Raw genomic sequence first — 20,252 nt, 5'->3', positions numbered from 1 at the left:
CCTGAAACGAATGCCATCTCAAACATACATGTATCTTGTGGGAGACATGACCTGTGAGAGCCACAGTGCTCGTGCAAAGGAAGTTAAGTTGAAAAAGAAGAAGCTTCAAGAATTTTTGCTGCTCTTGGCTAAGAGAAAAATGCCTCTTGACCCCACCGTCATTCTCCAATTTACAGAAGAATCCCTTTCTGCTTGAAGCTGAAAACTCCCACTATAGCTGATGGCACCCCATCATCTTCCTGCCCTAGGCTTGACCTAAAAAGGTCCTTGAAGTGGTTTTAACAACAGTAACTGTTACATTGAAAGATCACCTATAAATATCTTGAATAGGTGACTCTTAACTCACCCAGGTCAAACATACTAGGATTTCGCCCAACAGCATCTCGAGAACGACAACACTGATGTGGTGACAGCCTTATCAAGTCTGCCAGAGTCTCACCTCCTTCATCAACTCCTCACACTCAGACTGTCCACAGTCCATGTCTGCGACCTCTCCTAGGCTGCTGCTGCTTCCATTCAAAGAGACAATCTTACCTGAAGGACAAAAACAAAAACTACTGGTGATACAGAGGCACGCCAGGGAAGGAGTGTTACAGTAGTCAAGAGGCCAGATTGTTTTTTTCCCACTGTACTCTACCCAACTTGCAAGTGTGAAAAACACATGGCACGCACCTTTGTTCCTCCCTAGAGCCTGCAGTGTACAAGCTGCACTTTGCGGTGTCCCAAGAAGTGCAGTCAAACCTGTGCATGAAGTCAGATTTCCAACTATGGGAGAATGGAGTGTCTCCTGCTAATCTCTGCTGACAATCTTTTTAATCTTCATATAAAATCCATGCATTTTTGCAAGGCTCATTTTGATTTTAGGAATTACACATAAGGTGACGTCACACAAGGTTAGACGCTTGCTGGTGGGCGTGGTATAACTGCCCAAACATCAATATAGGTTCTTGTGTATCAGCCTTCATTACCTGGCAGCAGTATAATTTAATTTAAACAAAATGTCAGTAAAGCCGAGGTCATGAATAGAATAAGAAAGAAAGATCAGTGGACCTCAGAATATCGGCTAACCTGCCTTGCCCATCACCCCTACTCTGTTTATTGGGTTTACAATCTTTGAATCGGCAATAATAAATAAAACTATTTTATATAACTCAGGCTAGTAGAACAACACAAGCACGTTTCTTTCATCTACAATTTCGTAACATGAGGTTACCCTTTCTGAAGCGCTCATGTTGAATATCAGCCCTTTAACAATAAGGTGCAATGCATTCAGAATGAGGCCCCGTGTCTAATGACGGGAATAAGAACTTTAAACACATTTCACCCATCTATGCCCAGCTCCACTGACTTCCAGTTCGCCAATGTGTTTTGCAGAGTGAAATGTGCAACACAGTTTCCTCTTTATTGTGTCTTTCTAATTCCTTATGTATCCCGCCCCAAAAAAAGAATCCTGACTCCCTGGTGGTTGCCCCTCGCTTTAGGGGAAGAAATATAGGTAGGCTAGCCTTCTGAAACTATGCAAGTCCCTGCCATCGCATTTAGAAGATATCAGCTGAACCGAACCTCATGGTGACCCATTAAATACTGGTCTTTGTACACACTGATAAACCTCCCGTATTCTGCAGATGGTCTCCAGTGACAATAGACCACAGTGTGGTCAACGAAAATACATTTTGATATACACCCGTGTCTATCCTCTATTCAAGGAATGCCAAACTCTCACTGGCAGCCAAGCCACACAGACATCCTATTAAAATATACTTTACGCTTCATTCTTTGTAAATGTGAGATTTCACATGCACAGCTTATAATTAAACGTGACCCTCTGTCTGAACTTTGCAGAGAGTACAAATGCAAAAATACTAAACCTCTTTTACATTACATTACAATGTACTTCGACTTGTTATAGAACAATAAAGTGATGACTCATTAAAATATATTTGAACAAAGACTATTTTTATCAATATTAAAATTAGACAAGACTTGGTCCTAACACCATATTTATTTTATTTTATTAAATTGGGGTTTTGTAATGAACCACACGTAAACAGGGCACTTCAGACCATAGTATTTTACCAGAACATGCAATAGTGTAAAGAACACAGGATCGGGCTTCAGAGAAAAAGGGGTTCTTTACTGGAATTTTAAAGTCTATATTAGAAAGACTGCACAACTGTCATCCCAGTCACGTTTCATTCAACATGTTGACACGTTGTTGAGAGGTGATTATTTTTGAACTAGGGAGAGGCTCTGTGAAAGGTTATTTTGTACAACTGCACAGACTTTACATGTATGTGCACATACACCGATAGACCAGGGACAGTTCAGGCAATGGTGCTATGTTATAGTTTTGATGCTGTTAGGTTTGATCCATCCTCTTTGATCGACCCAAGGAAACCCTTTTTACCTGTTATGAGGTTCGGGGTATACCCTTCTTCATAATGATTACTGAAAAAAGATTGAACAGTCTAAGGTAGCAAGTGCTCATATGACAAGATGCCATGTTATGTAACGACATGCAATGGCAACCTCAGTTCTGATTTTTTAGGGAGGCAAAGGAATTTATATAGTTGTGTGCTGGCCATTTATAGAGTAAACATTGCAAATAGAATACCTTTTTCCACGGAACCGATACATATTTTTAAGACACATCTTAATGAAACTCATTTTATTGGCCCCAGAAAGAATAATGGCTCAGGTGACCTAGAGAGTTACATACATGTCTCAGAAAGAGATGGCCTTCTTTTTGAGTCATCAGACTAGTTGATGGGTCAGGGTCACTGGAGTGATGATATGTCACAAAAGTACTTACATTTCTGCTCTTCCTCGGGTACGATCCTATACACTTTGTAGGGTTCAGAGATGTCTAGCTGGGAGCGGTCCGTCACTTCCTCAAAATCCGGACTCTTATTCAAGGCACAGCGGAGTCGGGTCTTCCAGGTGGCTGGTTCAGCCTTGTCCCCTTCTTTGAACTTGCCTTTAAACACTGCCCAGGCCTGCAATTATACAAGACGCCGTTAAGAATAAGACCTGATTTTATAACCATAATTCCTGACTATAATGCACTCATTTGAAAAACAAACAATTAACGAAGAACTTAATGTTTTTACACAATGACTAGAACCTGATAGGGGCAGCCAAATAGTTTATTGATATAAGGCCGAGGCAGCGGTATGGTGAATATTTTGTCAACATTAAAGGGTCTGAGCCGGAACATTAAATCCACAGCCATGCAAGTTAATAATGTAGGACTATGGTTGGCAGTTTATTTCCTTATCCTTTCCCTCAGTTACATTCAGATGTGAATCATCACATAAATCCAGCTCTCGCATTGAAAACCTCCTCGCACCACATAGCGTTTTATATTGTTTAATCTGACTCTTCCACTGAAATAGTTTTCTAAGCAGGATAAGATGTAGAAACATATGTATTTTTTTACGCACGTTGTTTGTTTTTAAGTTGTCACGGTATTTATTTTAACTCACTAGTCATTGCAAAATGTTTCAATACTCTTATTTATTTAAGAACATTTTCAACAGGCTCATTCAACCAAGAGAGACACTTTACGGTATGATCATTACACTCTGAACAACCTCAACAGAACTAATCTGCAAAACTCAATCACCTCCACCTTTATATCATGTCTTACTGGTGTGTTTATCCTGTACATTTACCTTAAACCGCGGCTACCTCATATGCTTTTATATTTTTTGCATGAAACGTGTCTCTGCCACTGAAAGGACCAATGAAACTCCTATATGTTATTAAATGAAGAACTGTTTTTGTGTCTCAACATGTTTCATGGATTTTAGCTGAATAGATATGATATTTCTACTTAATATTTGAACAGAGGTTGAAACTCACAAACATTTCAACACAGTAGAAAATCATGAAAATTCCTTTAAAGCTAAAGGTCTCTATAAGGCTTGGGTAGTTAGAGAAGAGTCAATCACATGTTAGGAGACCCTGATATGTGCCTGTCTTTTCTCCAGCCCTAATCGCCTTTAAGGGGCCAGATTGAGGCATGGATAACTCTCTCCTAATCTTAATGACCATTCCAATGCACTGCAATTTTAGTAAGTTTCTGAATTTCCTTACCGGCTAGTGTGGTCTATTGCACAATGGTGAGAAGATATGCTAGTTGTATTTCCACATGTATATTACATGGAATTTGTAATAATGGCTTACACTCTAGCATGCATTTTCTTGTTTATGGAATCCAATAATAGTGCTGAAAACAGCAGTAGAATGGGGTGCATGGTTTTCACTTATCTGACATCCCAGCTATGTGAAACCAAAGTAATTGTTGTTATCTGTTTGCAATTAACTATTATACCAGGACTCATAACGCTAAGTGAGGGCACATTTCATGTGTAGTGTCAAGCAATGACAATGGAATGATCAGCTATGTTGACATCTGAGTTGGAAGTTTTGTGCAGACAGTTGGTGCTGGAGCAGGAAAGTAGAGAATGTTCTTAGGGATCTTGCTAACCTCTGCTTACACCTTTGTACCTGTAACCGAATAAACCAGTCTGAATCCTCGATTCCATCTCAGTTATCTTTGTCAATTGTACATTGTCACAGCAGCAACAATAGACTTCAGCTGCTGTGCATACCCTAAAGAAATGAACACTACCTAGACTGGATGTCCTACATTGTTCTCATGAAGAATAATAATGGGGAATTTCAAATGTGTATTGATTCATGATGCATGGATGAGAACATTTGCACGGACAGACAGCCATTTCAAAAACATCCCGGAAATTGAGTCAATCCTCTGAAAGGTATTGTTAAACGAAGTCCAGATCAAGCATTTAGGGAGCTATTACAATGATTGAAAAATGTTGAGTGGACATTGAAAGTGAGCAACGGTAAATATAGACAAAGTGGAATATCTAGGCCACACAACCAAAATCCTAAACATAGCAAAATATCAGTGCCTTCACTGGGCTCACAGTAGTGTTGTTGTTATGCAAGACTTATTTGTAATTTCGCAAAACAAACCTGACAAGTTGAATTAATTAGTGATAACACGTATGTTAAGTGCCATAAGGCAAGAACATATAGTTGATATCAACGTATGACATCATGGGAACATACACATTGGGTTTGAGTCAAGCAGTGACTACTACCTCTTAGCATATTCAAGAGTGGGTGGAGTTGGTAGTTCTTACGCAAAAAGGGAGGTATAGGCAGTACATGATCAAATATGATTAACACAGATTACAAAGACCAGAAAGGAATAACTTGTTCGTAAAAAGGCAGATAGTAGGGTGTGACTGGGAAGCTGACATCCATACCACAATATTGGAAAAGAAAGAATTAAGCTGCACATGGATGACAATTCCACTCTGTATGTTTTGTCAATAGTGGGGTCAAATATCAAACCCACTTTTGACACATTGGAACTGAGAATGAAGTCAATTGGAATGGGGCACAACGGGTTTTGGGCTCTAAGAACAAAGTGTCAAAATCAATGCAGAGATTGCTAGTTTGTAATAAAGGAGAAAGCAGATAAGGTGTGCTCGAAGAGGTGTCTGTAGGCTGGTAAATGTTAGGTATTTGGTGGTAACAATGGATGAGTGGGTGACTGAAGAAGAATTAGCGAGTGCAACATAGTCAGAAGTTGCATTGTAAAGAGCACAGGTAAAAGTATTATTTACTTAAATTGTATTCAAGAAAGCACACTTTACAAAGGGATTCATATACCTTTTGAAATGTTGCACAGGAATTGTGATGTAAAATGGTGGGGCCCATGTTGGCACTCTAGGTATGCTGTAACATTAAGTGAGGATTGTATGTGGTGATCAATCGATTAGAAAGTACTTTGCAATATCAAGTAATACACACTTTATAATATGAGAATGGATGGTTTGCACCCATGGTGCATGTACAGTTTCCAGAGAATTTATGATACAAAGTAATACTGTCCATAATGTGTCTGTCATGCATGTGCTTCTGAAAGCCCTTCACTGTGTGACAGTGATGAGAGACCATCCTAGGATGTGGCCAGAGACGCGGTGGATGGCCATACCAGATAATGAGAACACATTCACCCAAACTGCTGGATGCCACTTTGTTTAAACAATAGTTAAGTGTGTCCTGTCAGTTCTGGGTATGCAAGAACACAAGCCCACACCTAACTGAGAGGGGTGTCTGCGAGCAAAGGACTGCACACTTCATTAGCACTCTAGACTTAGACCCCACCATGCCCTCCACTTGCCAGAGAACTTGTATTAAATCCAGAGCACTGATCTCATACAACACAGACATCATGTATGACGTTAGCAAACTACAGGTCGTCGAGGTTGTGAGGTGGGCTTTCTGGTACCTGACGCCCGTGTCTTGACTGCATAAGTTATTCATTACACAAGCAACACATAATCTATGGCTCCACCAGGCTGTGCAACAGCAATAACTCTTTTTTTATCGACCATCAGGATTCTCAAAGACACTCATTTATATCACCTCAATGCACAAGCCCAGACAGGTAGAAGATGGGGAAGGAATATAGTGCCCTGAACCTTCTGACAAGACCACTTACGTCCTGCAGACCTATACGATGACAGCACTGCCAAAGTGCACTTTGCTACCAATTACCTGAGACTATCATCATTACCACAGGGTAATGAACATGGCGGAGGCATACTTTACAAATCCCCTATAACATAACATTTACTCACCTACCATGTTACACACCCTTCATGGTCTCCAGTTTTACCATCAACACACAAAGCAAATAAAGGACAATGAACATACTACACAACACACTGGCTACCTCTACTTTTTCCTTCACTTACTTTCGTACCTCCCTAAAATCCTATCTCTTTCATTCACCTCCTTAAAACCCTTTGCTTCCTCTCTTACTTCTATTAGTACTCTCACCCACACCTCCTTTTCATTTTCCTACTTATCTTCCCCCTCTCCCTCTCCTTTCTCTCCACTCTCTCCTACCTTATGTCATGTACGTTTCTAATCCTCTTCTCTTCCTTCCTTCTCCCTACTTCCTCTGCCTCCACTCTTACTTCTGCTCTCTCCTTTCCTCGTACTCACTATCTCTTCTCTCTTCTTGACCCCTCCCTTCTCTTCCTCCCCTTCCATAATGTAAATTGTTTTTGTACTGCTTTCTGGTTTAATTCAATTGTTATGTAATGCTTGCTGTATATTGTTGGTTCCTCTTGTAAAGCGTTTTGGATTAAAATGCTATATAAATTCAAAACAATACAAAAACAAATACTATGGGCCTCATTACGAGGTGGGCGGTAAGGGATTACCTGTACCGGTAAGGGCACCGGTACTGGTAATCCCTTACCGCCCTATTACGAGTTCCCTTTGCGGGTCCTCCCTTAATGCCTGGCTTTACCAGGCGTTAAGGACGGGACCCGCAAAGGGACTTTGGTGCTAATAACTGTACCGCAATTTGCGGTACAGTTATTATCGCCTTCCCCATTCCCATTGAGCCCTATGGGGGCTCAGATGGGAATGGGGAAGGGCCCTGGTGAATGGGGAATTACCGCCCCTGCCAACCTTGGAATGGGGCGGTAATAACTCCATTCACCAGGGCAGAGTCGGTAAGGATTTGGAGGCAGCCATGGCGCTAATAGCGCCATGGTTACCTCCAAACTCGTAATGAGGCCCTATGTACAGATATCACATAATGCATGCATCTATCTGCACAGTGCACAGCCATCTCAGCTACTACAGAATGCCGACACCCATATCACACAACATACAGAGAAGGCTTTAAGCCTTACCGTCATGAGACATTAAAGCCAGTCAGAGGTAATGCACAAAAGAGCAAGTTTGCACTACCACTGACAATAAGGAAATTCGGAAGGGCCCTAAACCTGACTACCCTTTGAAAACTTCACCAACTCACTTCTGATTCTCAGGGTTAGGAAATGGCAATGCTACTTTCCCTAGAAGCCTTCATGAGGTGAAGAAACCCCAAAAGATATATGTCTCACATATGAACATATGAGACCCTATGACAGGCATACAAATGGCAAAGGATATATATATATATATACACCAAATGTCTGACGGCAAACAAACACCGTTGGGCATGCAGCACTCCCGTGTGTAGTCTTCAATAGTCAAAAAGCCAAGAATTCAGAAGGTTTAGTCCAATATTATAAACTCTATTTCAAAAAATGTCATCATTTAAAAGGGTTCATCCTCCCAGTGTTGTTAATGCCAGCAGAGTGCAAGCAATCTGACGTATTTCACCTCTATCCTGTGGCTTGTTCACAGTAACTCCACCTTCGCCAAGGCCTACTTTAAAACAACCAAATAGTGAAAAGCGAAAAGGTGACTCACATCCAATCAAACAGTTTCAGCCATTTAGGTTTGTGCTTACTTATTGTACTGCCTAAAAAGTACAGGAGTGTTTTACTAATGGCCACGACCTGCCAGACATTTCAGTGCCCGTATAGATTGCATTTTTCTTTTAGGTAATACAAGGCAACATGATTTTGACCACCCATGTGTATTATTGACAGTTTGCTGTGACCCAATTACTCTGACCATGCTCGTTATATATATACCACCTAACATAGCACAATGCAGGGGGTACAAACTTCTCATTGCAGCCGGTAAAAAGTTGCATATCTGTGCCAATACACTATTGCACCCGTGACTTAAGGTAAGCCCTGTACTCATGTTTTTCCCTTCCCCTCTATCATAGAAGCTAACTGCTAAAGCACTGGATTTCCTGTTCCTTTTGGTGAGTGTAAAGAAATCCAATCTCTGATAACCGTTAATAGATAACCTTTCACATTAGTCTAAGACCACATTCCCAACCACATTCTCAGGAGGACCCTGCAGGACAACAGACATCTTTACCAACTGGCACATAAGACCAGATCCAAGAGCTCTGGCATTGCAACACAGCTTTCCAAATGCTACACATGCACACATTAACAGCGGGGATACAGCATGCAGCGACTCCTAACACACTGCAGACCATCATGCATATCACCATGATACCCTCCCACAGAGAACACACCGCTCTACTCCAGCACATTTACAAGCAGCTGTCCAATCTACAGCTGCTGCCATGAGTCCTATCACTGCAAACAACAACCACAGCAGCTACACAGGCCTGGATTAGTCGCAGCGACACAGTGTGCAGAGGTACAGCCCATAGCACATTGTGGACAGCCACATAAAACAGTATACCCTTTTTCACACGGCACACTCCTCTCCAGCAAGCACCCTTACAACCATGAATCCAGACAGTGTTCGACTGCCATTCAGGGCAGTGCAGTGAGGGACTACCCGCCTTATCAAAGAGCTGTGAGGTCATGATGATGGCAGACGTGTGCTATACAAGTGGCAATAATAAACATATATACTCTGGTAAAGCATACTATAACACATATCGTTTAATTTACCCAATTACTATTATTGTATGCCAGATGTTTTCTCTCATGCACAGGAACAGCATCACAGAGCAATGTAGTACCATGATACGTTGGATAAGGCCTTATATGTGGAGAGGTAGCTTTGGGAACAGGGGCATATGCCAAGCTACAACCTTCATATACCAAATTGCAACCATCATATACTCAGCTGCGTCCTCACGATCACAGGTATAGATTCACATTCGAGTATATGGCCATTCTATACTGAAAACAACTTGACATTCGCAGATACTGTGCAGTGTTCATATGCTAGGTACAGACTCAGATCCCCAAGTATTGCCACCAGAACCCAAATCCAGCCACACGTTCTCAAGAGCATCTTATGCCGAGGTACAACTGTCATATGCCCACTTGGGAATGTTAGCCAGATACAGGCTAATATGACCATAAACAGCTATGAATACCCAGAAGACGTTCTCAAGCGCCAGAAAAGGCCACACATGTTAGGTAAAGCCACACATTTCCATCTACTGCCATCATATTCCAGGGGCAGCACACAGGGCCCCGCATTGCCTTCAGATGGAAGTTAAAACTGTATATGCCAAGGTAAAGCCATGACATATTCTGGTAAAGCCTCAAATGTATACAACTCCCTGTTGTTTTTAACAACCCTCTAGTAAAGGCAATTGGTCGGTTTCTAAGTAAACCAGGTTTGGCAGACAGGGAATCTGAGGCAAAGCACTCAGCCTCCTGTGTCTGGGCCACCCAGGTGCTGAAGCATGGAATTGCACTAATCAAATAGCACTCTTTTAGTCACTGGCCATCAAACTCAATCCTTAACCAAGTCCAATCAAACAGCCAAAATGATTAATTAACTAGAGGTGCAAACGTCCACTTTTGCAATCTCTTCAGCCTTGCACATTTTAAAAAAATCTCACCAGACCTGCATGGCGAGTTCTTTAATTAACATACTCAACCGAAGTGAAATGCACTCACCCTATGGTGACAAAATATCTACCAGTGCTTTCTGCAAAAATGGTGTATGTCACCATGAGCACACTTTATATTTGGTGCAATGCTGTTAGCCATGCCCAGTAAAACCTATTTGACATTTGCTGCAAACAGAGTTTAATTGGAATAAATGTCAATTGAAAGTTTCAAACATCCTCATAATCACCAACAAGGTCAAGTACCATACAAATGGTACTCGCATTCCATAAAATGTCCTCGCCTATGCGAATGGACTAGTAGATTTTGCGACTCCTGCTCTTCCTTGCAAAAAACAATCTGAGTTGGCCACAAGGCAACAGGCAACACTAAGGAAAACAACTAAATAAAATAAAGTAAAAAAAGAAAAGTGCATCTACACAAAACACTAGAGAAAGCACACATCATCCCCTTGCAGATGCCCTCTAACACCACACCACCAGCCCTTCACAAACACACTCCTGTAGAGCATGCACAGCTCCAGTTAATTTGCACTTTTATAACAGTCATAGCCTGAGTGTAGTTAAAAAGCTATACACAACAGTCCGTTTCTGCTACATTGTATTGTAACACAACAACCTTGTTAGTTACACTGTAACAAAATAGCCTGCGCACTATCATTCCCATAACGCACATAGTTCAATGCAGACTTTCTGCAATGTAAAATGCTGTGTTCTAAAATATGTGGTGAGTGACTGCATTGCATATTTTGTGTCTTGGAATATAGGCAGGGTTTGAAATTGCAAGGGGCTGGGAGCTATTTAGTTCCTGGTGCTAGCCCAGGGGATCCTGGGTAGCTTGAAACCACCAGCTACCAAGAGATACCTTTGGCTCTCCAGGTAAGTGATGCCTTTCAAACATAGCTGTGTGATATTAGCTATATAGGTTTAGTAACGTGGATAAAAGAGAGTAAAGGGCACACTTAAAGGGCAATTAAAGCAAATTGGATAATATATAATGTACAACAAGTCACAGTTTGCATCTTGCCCAAAAGTTAGATTTCCTGCACACTATTTACTAGCTCCTGGTTCTCCGGAGGTAGCTCCTGCCTAACAGGTGATGCCGATACCTGCTTTTTGCTCCTGGTCAACAGATCTTAATTTCGAGCCCTGCATAGGCCACTAGCTAAAATGCCCTGGTTACATATAAATTTATTGAATGAAAATGGGAGGCCTTCCGCTATATAAAACTGGGCCTATGTGACCCTGTATCTTTTGAAAGTGGTAACCTGACACTATGGGACAGCTCCAACTCCTAACTAAATTATGTCGGCCAATGATAAAAGCTTGAAGAGAGTGTATGAGACTGAATCACCACACGGATGTGAGAACTTCAAAATGTGGCTCATGCTGTTTTTGTCAACACTGAAGGCGGAGGGCAGGCTGTCCTTAAACCTCTACCTCTGTTGTGTACGACCTTACTGTACGGTCTGCCATCAACTTTCCAATGTTAGCAGCTCACTTTTGGGGAAGTTAGCCCAGCATTACTAATGAAATATAAGTAAGAGCATCCCCATAAATTGTTAGAAGCACCCATGAAACCACCCAAACCTTTTCTAACAACCTTCTAGGGCTACTTTATCAACCAACTAAATTCTATCAATCAGTGCAATATTGCACCAGGGAAAGCAATACAACAAGATCCCTCCCCCAATACAAAAACACACAACATAGGTTTAGGAATGCCAAACTATTACCAGTTAAGATGATATAAAAACGGTGTCTCACAACCTCTTTGCCTCTCGTGTAGCTATTCCATGAGAACCTAATGAAAGATGAGAGCCAAACCCCAATCTTTCCAATCACAGGAGTCATCCCTAGAAGCAAGTGTTGGGCCCAGGCACTAAAAAGCCATAAATACCTATTTATAAACTCTGATGCAGGCACAATACTTTTAGTCCATTACCAACTTAGCGACAACTTACATGCTCAACCCAAACTGTTTGTGAGAACAGCATTGATCCAAATGCAGAAATACATTGAACAGAATGACCACAAATCTGGGATTCATACCCACAAGAAGAACATAAAAAAGTGTTATAGACATCAGGGATGAATTGTTATCAACATTAATAACCTGCCTTCTGCCTTGATTCGGCTTGGCTTAGCTGCAGCTTACTTCACAAGATCCTTATTTATCGCCTCCTGCACGTCAGGTTAAGTCATTCCTTCAGAACTGATAAGACAATATACCTTGGTCCCACTTACCCATTTCCCCTTTTGTGGTTTACACACATGATCATCCATCTCTCTCTTCTTCAAAGTGTTTTCTTTTTCCCATTCGGCATATGCACACAATGCATTAGGGAACTCGGGGCACCAGCAGGGCTCTCCCTATCTGGGACTTTGGTGCTGAGAGGCAGCTGCGGTTCATCCTTGCTGGCACAAAACCAGGCAGCGGAAGGGTTTGTTCAGTGCCATTAGCGGGTCACTTAACAGAGGAATTGTAGCAAACACTCTTCTTGAAAGGAACACAGAGCTCAGGATGCGCCTGGGTTTATGACTAAATAACGAATGCTCTGCAGGAGCATGGGAATCAGTAGTGAGAGCCCGGCGGGTATGCCTCCTTCTCCTTTTGTGGTAATGTGAGCGAAGGGCAGGCTATGCTCTCAGTATGGGTGTGAGGTGATATCATTAGAAATCCATACAGCAATAATACAACAGTACAAATTAAAAGAATGCCCATTCAAGGTTCTATACAAATATCGACTTCAATTAGACAATACAAAATGCAAACACTATCTAAAAACACAAGCAGAAATCCCAGCCCTGCAAGGAAGAAGCAGCTAGTACCGTGTGGCACTCTGGATGCTTGAGCAAGTTTGTAAGGAAAGGAATTGCAGCATTACCAATTTCCAAAAGGAGAAATATTTAAATAAGAAGTATTGAAAAGGGGGCTTATCAGTCACTATGATCTCAAAATGTGGACCATGTACAAGACATCTTAACAGCATGTTGCTCTTGATATTGGGTGGTTCGACAGCATCAAACTATGCTTCTCTGGTCTTTCCTTTCAGTCGAATTGAGTGTGAGACATGGTGCGAGTTGGCAGTCAGTGGGCATCGAGATGGAGCTCTTTGCGGTTTGAGTTGGTGTTCGAGTCAGGTCGGGACAATGTTAGTTCTTGGTTGAGTTGGCGTGTGACACAACAACTTCAAGCAGTTCAAAACTGTGTTTGAGACTGGTAGTGGTTACATCCTGTCGGCTTTTTGGTGCTTGAAGAAGCAGAGAGTTGAAGGATTCTGCAGCAGAGAGCCGGTGTTGTAGTTAAGGTGGCAGAGCACACTACTGTTGTAACGCAGCTTTGAGACATTTCAAAGCGGCAGGCGAGCACGTTGAAGTCATGGAGTGCCAAAATCAGTACCATGGGTTATGCGTTAGATCAGAGAACATCTAACACAATTCTAATGCATTTCAAAATTGGACTGGCACCTACATGGGATCCTTCACCTCCAGTGAGGGGCCTGGTTTCGGTGCACCTGCCAGAACAGCAGGACGTGGTCTAAAACCCCACTGTTCTCTGGGGATGGTTAGGGGACAAAGCTCTCCTCTGCCTTGGATGTCTTTTATGTTCACCTCACTGAACGAAGTCTTTGGAATAGAATTATTCCCAATAGAGGTCAAGAGAGTTCTTCTTGTCTTCCTAAAAGTACACAGATAAGTGAAATGAGTGGAAGACCCCTTCCTTTAAAAGGTAAATTGTCAATGGGGGTTGGACAAAAGCAAGCCTGCAGTAAGGGGTAAATTCCCTGTTGCTATAATAAGTGACACTTGCCTCAATACATCATAACCTGAGTGTCTTGCCCTGCAGACATAAAATGATGGGAACAGGAAGGGAGTGAACACCAACACAAAAGCAAGAAGGCAGAACCCCTTCTCATTCTCAGGTCCACCTTTCATTCTCTGGCTTCTCTTCCTACTCCCATTTCCCATGCCTGCTGACTTGAAAGGTCCTCTGAAGTGCAGAAATCTGGTATGAGGTGGGCCTTTGTTAAGTGACTGCCCCTTTGAGATATGTTTCTTAGGAGATTTGGTGAGAGCTCCTGTGAGGGGAGGTGTAACCCTTTCTCCTGGGGGAATCAAAGGAGGCCAGCATCCCGGTTATTGTCTTAATGGGAGCACTGCAGACAGCCAGACATCCATTAATATATATCACTTTGACATCACTGACCTGGATTTACAGAATGTACACTTATATTCACTGAAATTGTTGTGGCTTTAATAAATGTGTGCTCAGTCACCATACTATGGGCCTCATTACACGGAAGGCGGTGGTCCAGGGTGCTGTTAGCACCCTGGACCATGCCGGTAAATTACCGGCACCGCCTTGGCGGAAAGGGGATTTACCGCCCCATTCCAAGGTTGGTGGGGCGGTAAATCCCCCTTCCGCCATTGCCCTTCCCCATTCCCATTTCTGCCCCATAGGGCTCTATGGGAATGGGGAAGGCGCTAATTACGGCACCGCAATTTTGCGGTGCCGTAATTAGCTCCGAGGTCCCTTAGCGGGTTGGTTTTTAACGCCTGCAAAAAGCAGGCGTTAAAACACCAACCCGCTAAGGGACCTCGTAGTAAGGCGGCAATGGTTAACGGCCACCGTTACCATTAACGGTGGCCGTTAACCATTACCGCCTTCCGTGTAATGAGGCCCTATAACTAGTAATGGCTTATTCTTAGAGAATACTCTGTCACCAGACTGATCAGGCAAACATGATTAAATTAGCACCTCTGGCTGCAGTGACTTTGGTTCACAGCAGCTGTCTGTGACGCACATGTGACCTTCGAACTTGTCCTGTGCCACTGAAGAGCAGGTGCTGAAGCTGTCAGGAGACTGGTGCAACAAATGTACGTGTACTGTTTTTGGTGTGGAGATTCATCAAGGGGGTCTGATTAGCACACTTCCATTTCAGAAATAGATTTACTTGCATCCCATTATAATCTTAAAAGGTAGAGTGTTCACACCCTTGCAGATGGCAATCCATTACAGGGTCCCTGGCTGAAAGGGCTTATTTCTTTTCCAGCTTGTGCCGGAGTGCAAAGTCAGGACCAGCCTACGAAGGCACCGGGTTCCCTTCTGGAAGAAACAAAGCAGCTGCCAGAGCTTATTTTCTGAGTCTGTGCCACATGAAGATCCTCTGGTGTGGTGCCCATCTCGGAGGGCACAGGCAGGTCTCATTTTGATTCTTGGAGTCTCTTTTCGTTCTTTCATCTGCACCAGACATCAGGCGCACAATCAGTGCTCCTCCACCCCATGGAAGTGCTGCAAGATCCTGGTGGCATTTCTATTTCACCCGGGACACAAAGAGCATGTTGGCTTAGGACTCTGGTGTTAATTTTATTTGTTTACCCATGCACCCAACCTGGCTTATGCAAAGAAGCAGGGGCCCAGGAAAACTCGTGTTGAGCAGTAATCCTCCCATACTGCAGCACTCCTCTCCTTGCTTACTGGGGGCACCGCGTTTGCAGGCAGCAGGTCTCTTCTCTTTGTAGTGGCATGTCTTGTGTGTTTTCCCTCTCTCTGCCCCATGGTAGAGTTATCTCTCGCCAGTTGGGCAAAACAAAATAAACAGGCTTTAGAAATGGCCGCGATGGGCTGAAATCCCCACAGTTCTTCCCTTAAGAAAAGGGTGGGCTTGTTATATCATAGGGTTCCCAGCCAGTTCCAAATGTACTCTATTGCCAGGGATCACAAGTGTGTACAGGTCAGAATTCAAATTTTCAGATATCACCCGGGAAGGGAGACTACCATAAGCCAACATTTTGAGGGTACACGTAGCTGACCATGTACATGTGAAAGGGTACTCTAAACCTGAGCTACAAATAGCACACAGTAGACTTAGAGCTCTGATCCTGATGCTTGTAGACTACTGCAAAAGCATTTTTGGTAGCCTAACTTATAAAACTCTGAAACAACCCCCAACTCCCTCAAGACCATACACCTGCCTAACCTCTGGAATTTTTCCGGAGACTCCGGAATTTCAAACATTTCTCCGGGTCTCTGGAAAAGTTCCTTGAATCGCAGGAATTTTGAGATTCTTTCTGCGTCCCGTCATATTCTCCACCTGATTGGCTGCCGCCGGTAGCCAATCAGGTGGAGAATATGACGGGACCGGCGTGTAATGATCGTGCCCACTACCTGCACCACTATAATAATAGTGCTTTCAATCCATATCATTGGATTGAAAGCACTATTATTTCTGCTGCGGCGCCGCCTTCATTTTGCTTACAATAGCACTGAAAATCATTCATTCAATGCTATAGTGAGCACACTGAGGGCGCCGCTGCAGCAATAATAGTGCTTTCAAAGTTTCACTCCAATGACATGGATAGAAAGCACTGTTATTTCGGCAGCAGCACCGCCTTCATTTTGCTTACTATAGCATTGAATTAATTATTTTCAATTCTATAGTAAGCAAAGTGAAGGCTACAACAACCGAGTTGACCTTTTTGACAGGTGGGCGGGGCGTGTGGGCGGAGCCGTGTGCAAATGGGCAGATGTCAGAATTAGTGAACCTTAACAGGATAAAGCGCCTGGTGATCGAAGAGGAGCTGTTGAACCCGTAGTGCAGTATTATATTCTTCCCACCAATGTAACACTCAGTTGTGTATAAAAACAGTCTGAGCGTTCAATTGGTTGAAAGATGTTTGAAGAAGGAACAGGACACTCTGGAACTCCGGGTGACTGCAAGTTTCTTCCAGATATGTGGCAATTGTACAGGACACACTGGGAGCTCACTGATTGTTAGTAGGATAAGATGCAGTACATATCCAACAGGAAAACGACAGTAGAATGGAACTAAACAATTTCTGTAATGATACAAAAACGTACATAAGGCAAAGAAAAGCATAAGAGCCAATAACTGAAAAATGAACACTAAATGTAATTCTTACATGTATATCCGTATGAAGGACTGCAACGAGGAAGATGTGATGAATAAGATCCAAACGGCTCCAAGGAATGTCCGAGAAGAACCCAGTCTCACAGATGCTGAAGGTATCTTGAGTCCGGTGCAACCCTATTCCCGCCGGCACGCGTACGCCTAGAATGTTCAGTGAGTTCCCAAAAGTGCTATAGGCAGTCTCTAGTCCAGCACTTGTTTCCTATTCCCGCTGGCACGCGTACGCCTAAGGAGAGAGAGCCTTCTTCAACAAGACGTACTTAGAACAATCCAAGTGTTCCGGTTCCAAAATCAGGTAAGCAGACAAAATGAAGCAAGAGACATGAATCGAAGTCAAAAAGAAGTCCGGGTCGTAGCAGTTGTTCGTAGCAGTACCGTGGGCAAGACAAGAGGAATCCAATGGACAAGCAAGGGGTCGAGAAGGAGCAAGATCAGAAGTACCGTGGGCAAGACAAGAGCAATTCCAATAGACAGGCAAGAGGTCGAGAAAGGACAAGATCCAAATAACTAGAGCCACTGTAGAATTCAGAGGAAAACAATCAGAAGCACCGAAACAGCAAACGGGGCGGACTTAAATATGCGTGGCCATAACGCGAGAGTCACGTGACCGGGAGACCGGAGCAACACGTGACTGCAGACGTACTCGCGGCCAACGTCGCCATGGCAACCCCCAATGCCTTTGAAACAAACCTTTAAAGGAATGAAAGCGATTGCTGCTGTTCCTAGCTTTTTTGACTCTTGAAAGTCCGCCTGGTAAGCGGGAACTTGCAGTAGACGTTGGTGTTCTGACAGTATCCTCCCCCAAAGGTCCCCCCAGACCTCGAGAAGCTAGAAACCGGGATAACAGCATGGGGGCATGGATGTTGGACTCAGGTTCCCAGGTACGATCCTCCGGACCGTACCCCTTCCAGTCCACCAAAAACAAACGCACACCACGAGACAGCTTGGTATCCAATATAGCGCCAACCTCGTATTCTTCCACCCCTTGCACCAATAGGGGGGGGGACGTGCAGGTAGCCTCATCTGATCAGAACACGGCTTGACCAAAGACACGTGGAATACGGGGTGTATCTTCCAAGCAGGGGGCAGTTCCAATTTGACCACAAGGGGACTCATTACCTCCTTGACAACATAAGGACCCACAAAGCGAGGTAACAAGGTCTTGCGACCTGGAATACTAAGATTCTTGGTAGAGAGCCAAACATGCATCCCTGCAGTGTACTGCGGTGCTGGCTGGCGATGGCGATCGGCATACTTTTTTGCCTGTTCTTGCGCATGTGTCAAGTGTTCCATGACACTCTTACGTAATGACGTCAGGTCCCGAAGACAAGATTGGACCGCCGGACAATCCGAGGATGTGAATAAATCCAAGGGCAGAGAGCGAGGGTGTAGTCCATACATGGCATAGAATGGAGAGGTTCCCGTAGAAGAATGCGCAGAATTATTGTAAGCGAACTCTGCCATGGGCAATACGGAGAGCCAGGTTTCTTGATGTTGCAGAATAAGGCATCTCAAGTACTGTTCCATGGTAGCATTGAGTCGCTCGGTTTGGCCATCGGTTTGTGGATGGTAGGCTGTAGAATACCTTTCGTCAATGCCCATAGACTGTGTAAGATGTTTCCAAAAACGAGAGGTGAATTGAGCACCCCTGTCATATTATGATCTCCGGAAGACCAAAGAACCGGAAGACATTACGTAAAAACAGGTCCGCCAGGATAGTAGCGGATGGAAGACCCCGACAAGGCACAAAAAGGGCCAACTTTGTAAAACTGTCAACTACCACCCAGATAGTGTCAAATCCACCAATCGAAGGTAGCTCCACTACGAAATCCATAGAAAGCATAACCCAGGGTTTAGCAGGTACTGGCAGGGGTTGTAGAAGACCCATTGGTTTGGCCGGGGCGGTTTTACACTGAGCGCAAACGGCGCAGTTTGCAATGTATAACGCAATGTCCTTTGACATACAAGGCCACCAGCACCAACGTTTGAGTAACTCCAAGGTCTTACGAGGACCGGGGTGTGCAGCCAACATGGAGTCATGACACCAGGACATGGCAATTCTGCGGGTATGAGAGTCTGGTATATAAATTTTACCTTGAACGTAGGGTAAGGATTGAACGACGTCCAGGTTAAGATCTTCCAACTCAGGATGTCTTTCTGAGACCCACTGCTGAATGGCTGTTTTCAAAGATGGTTGCAATGTGCAGCCACAAACAACCTGGTTGGGCAAGAGTAGTCGACCTTCCTGTGGCCGAGGTACCGGGTCTTCATAAAGTCTTGATAAGGCATCTGCCTTGGAGTGTAACGTCCCAGGACGGTAGGTCAGTACAAAGTTGTACATAGAGAAGAACTCATGCCAACGTGCATGGCGTGCTGTAGTGCATTTTAATGACTGAAGGGCCAGTAGATTTCTGTGATCCGTGAATACTTGAATTGCGGTCTCTGCTCCCAAGAGATGATGTCAAATGAAATGACTTCGCTATGACAGTCATCTGTAAGTAAGTTCAGGGGCACTGTAGACTCCGTTACCAACCCTGAGGGCAGTGTGGTACCATCAACTGCGTTGACCACTTCAGGTTGTTCCTTTGGTACCAGTGGAATGTTCCAGTCTTTAACATACTGGAGTTCCACATAGTTTCCAGTAGCCCCTGAATCCAAAACCGCATCAGAGGACCAGGTTTCGCCGTCCGGAGATGAAAGTACGACCCAAATGGTGAAAGGAACTGAAATTTTGGAGCCCGGAAGACCAATGCTCGACATAGGGGCTCCCTCTATGGGCTTTGGAGTTTCCCGACTTCGTGGGTTTCTTGGGACATAAACTCAAGAAATGACCAGAAGAACCACAATAAAAGCATAATTTGTTCTTTTTACGCTTCTCTCTTTCTTCGCTCGACAGTGGTCCTCTTATCGCCCCTATTTGCATGGGTTCCCCATTACCTGAAATCGAACTCGTCAGGCTGACAGGGACCGGGGGTGGAATCCTCTTCTCCCCCTTCCTTTCTGCT

The 20,252-nt window shown here is 43.7% G+C and overlaps 1 protein-coding gene across 2 annotated transcripts in view; it reads right to left on the bottom strand.

Annotated features, from left to right (window-relative positions):
• IRF8 (interferon regulatory factor 8) overlaps positions 1-20,252 on the bottom strand; it is a 90,479-nt gene that overhangs the window by 43,350 nt on the left and 26,877 nt on the right. For both annotated transcript variants that reach the window (XM_069636491.1, XM_069636497.1), the window contains exons 3-4: positions 2,813-2,996; positions 440-534 (exon numbers count right to left, since the gene is read on the bottom strand). In XM_069636491.1, coding sequence (XP_069492592.1) covers positions 440-534; positions 2,813-2,996 — 279 coding nt within the window. The remainder of the gene's footprint in view (positions 1-439; positions 535-2,812; positions 2,997-20,252) is intronic.

The sequence above is a fragment of the Ambystoma mexicanum genome, chromosome 1q, assembly GCF_040938575.1.
Source record: "Ambystoma mexicanum isolate Mex_15411 chromosome 1q, UKY_AmexF1_1, whole genome shotgun sequence".
NCBI classification, from domain to species: domain Eukaryota; kingdom Metazoa; phylum Chordata; class Amphibia; order Caudata; family Ambystomatidae; genus Ambystoma; species Ambystoma mexicanum.
This window is presented reverse-complemented; position numbering and strand designations above follow the sequence as displayed.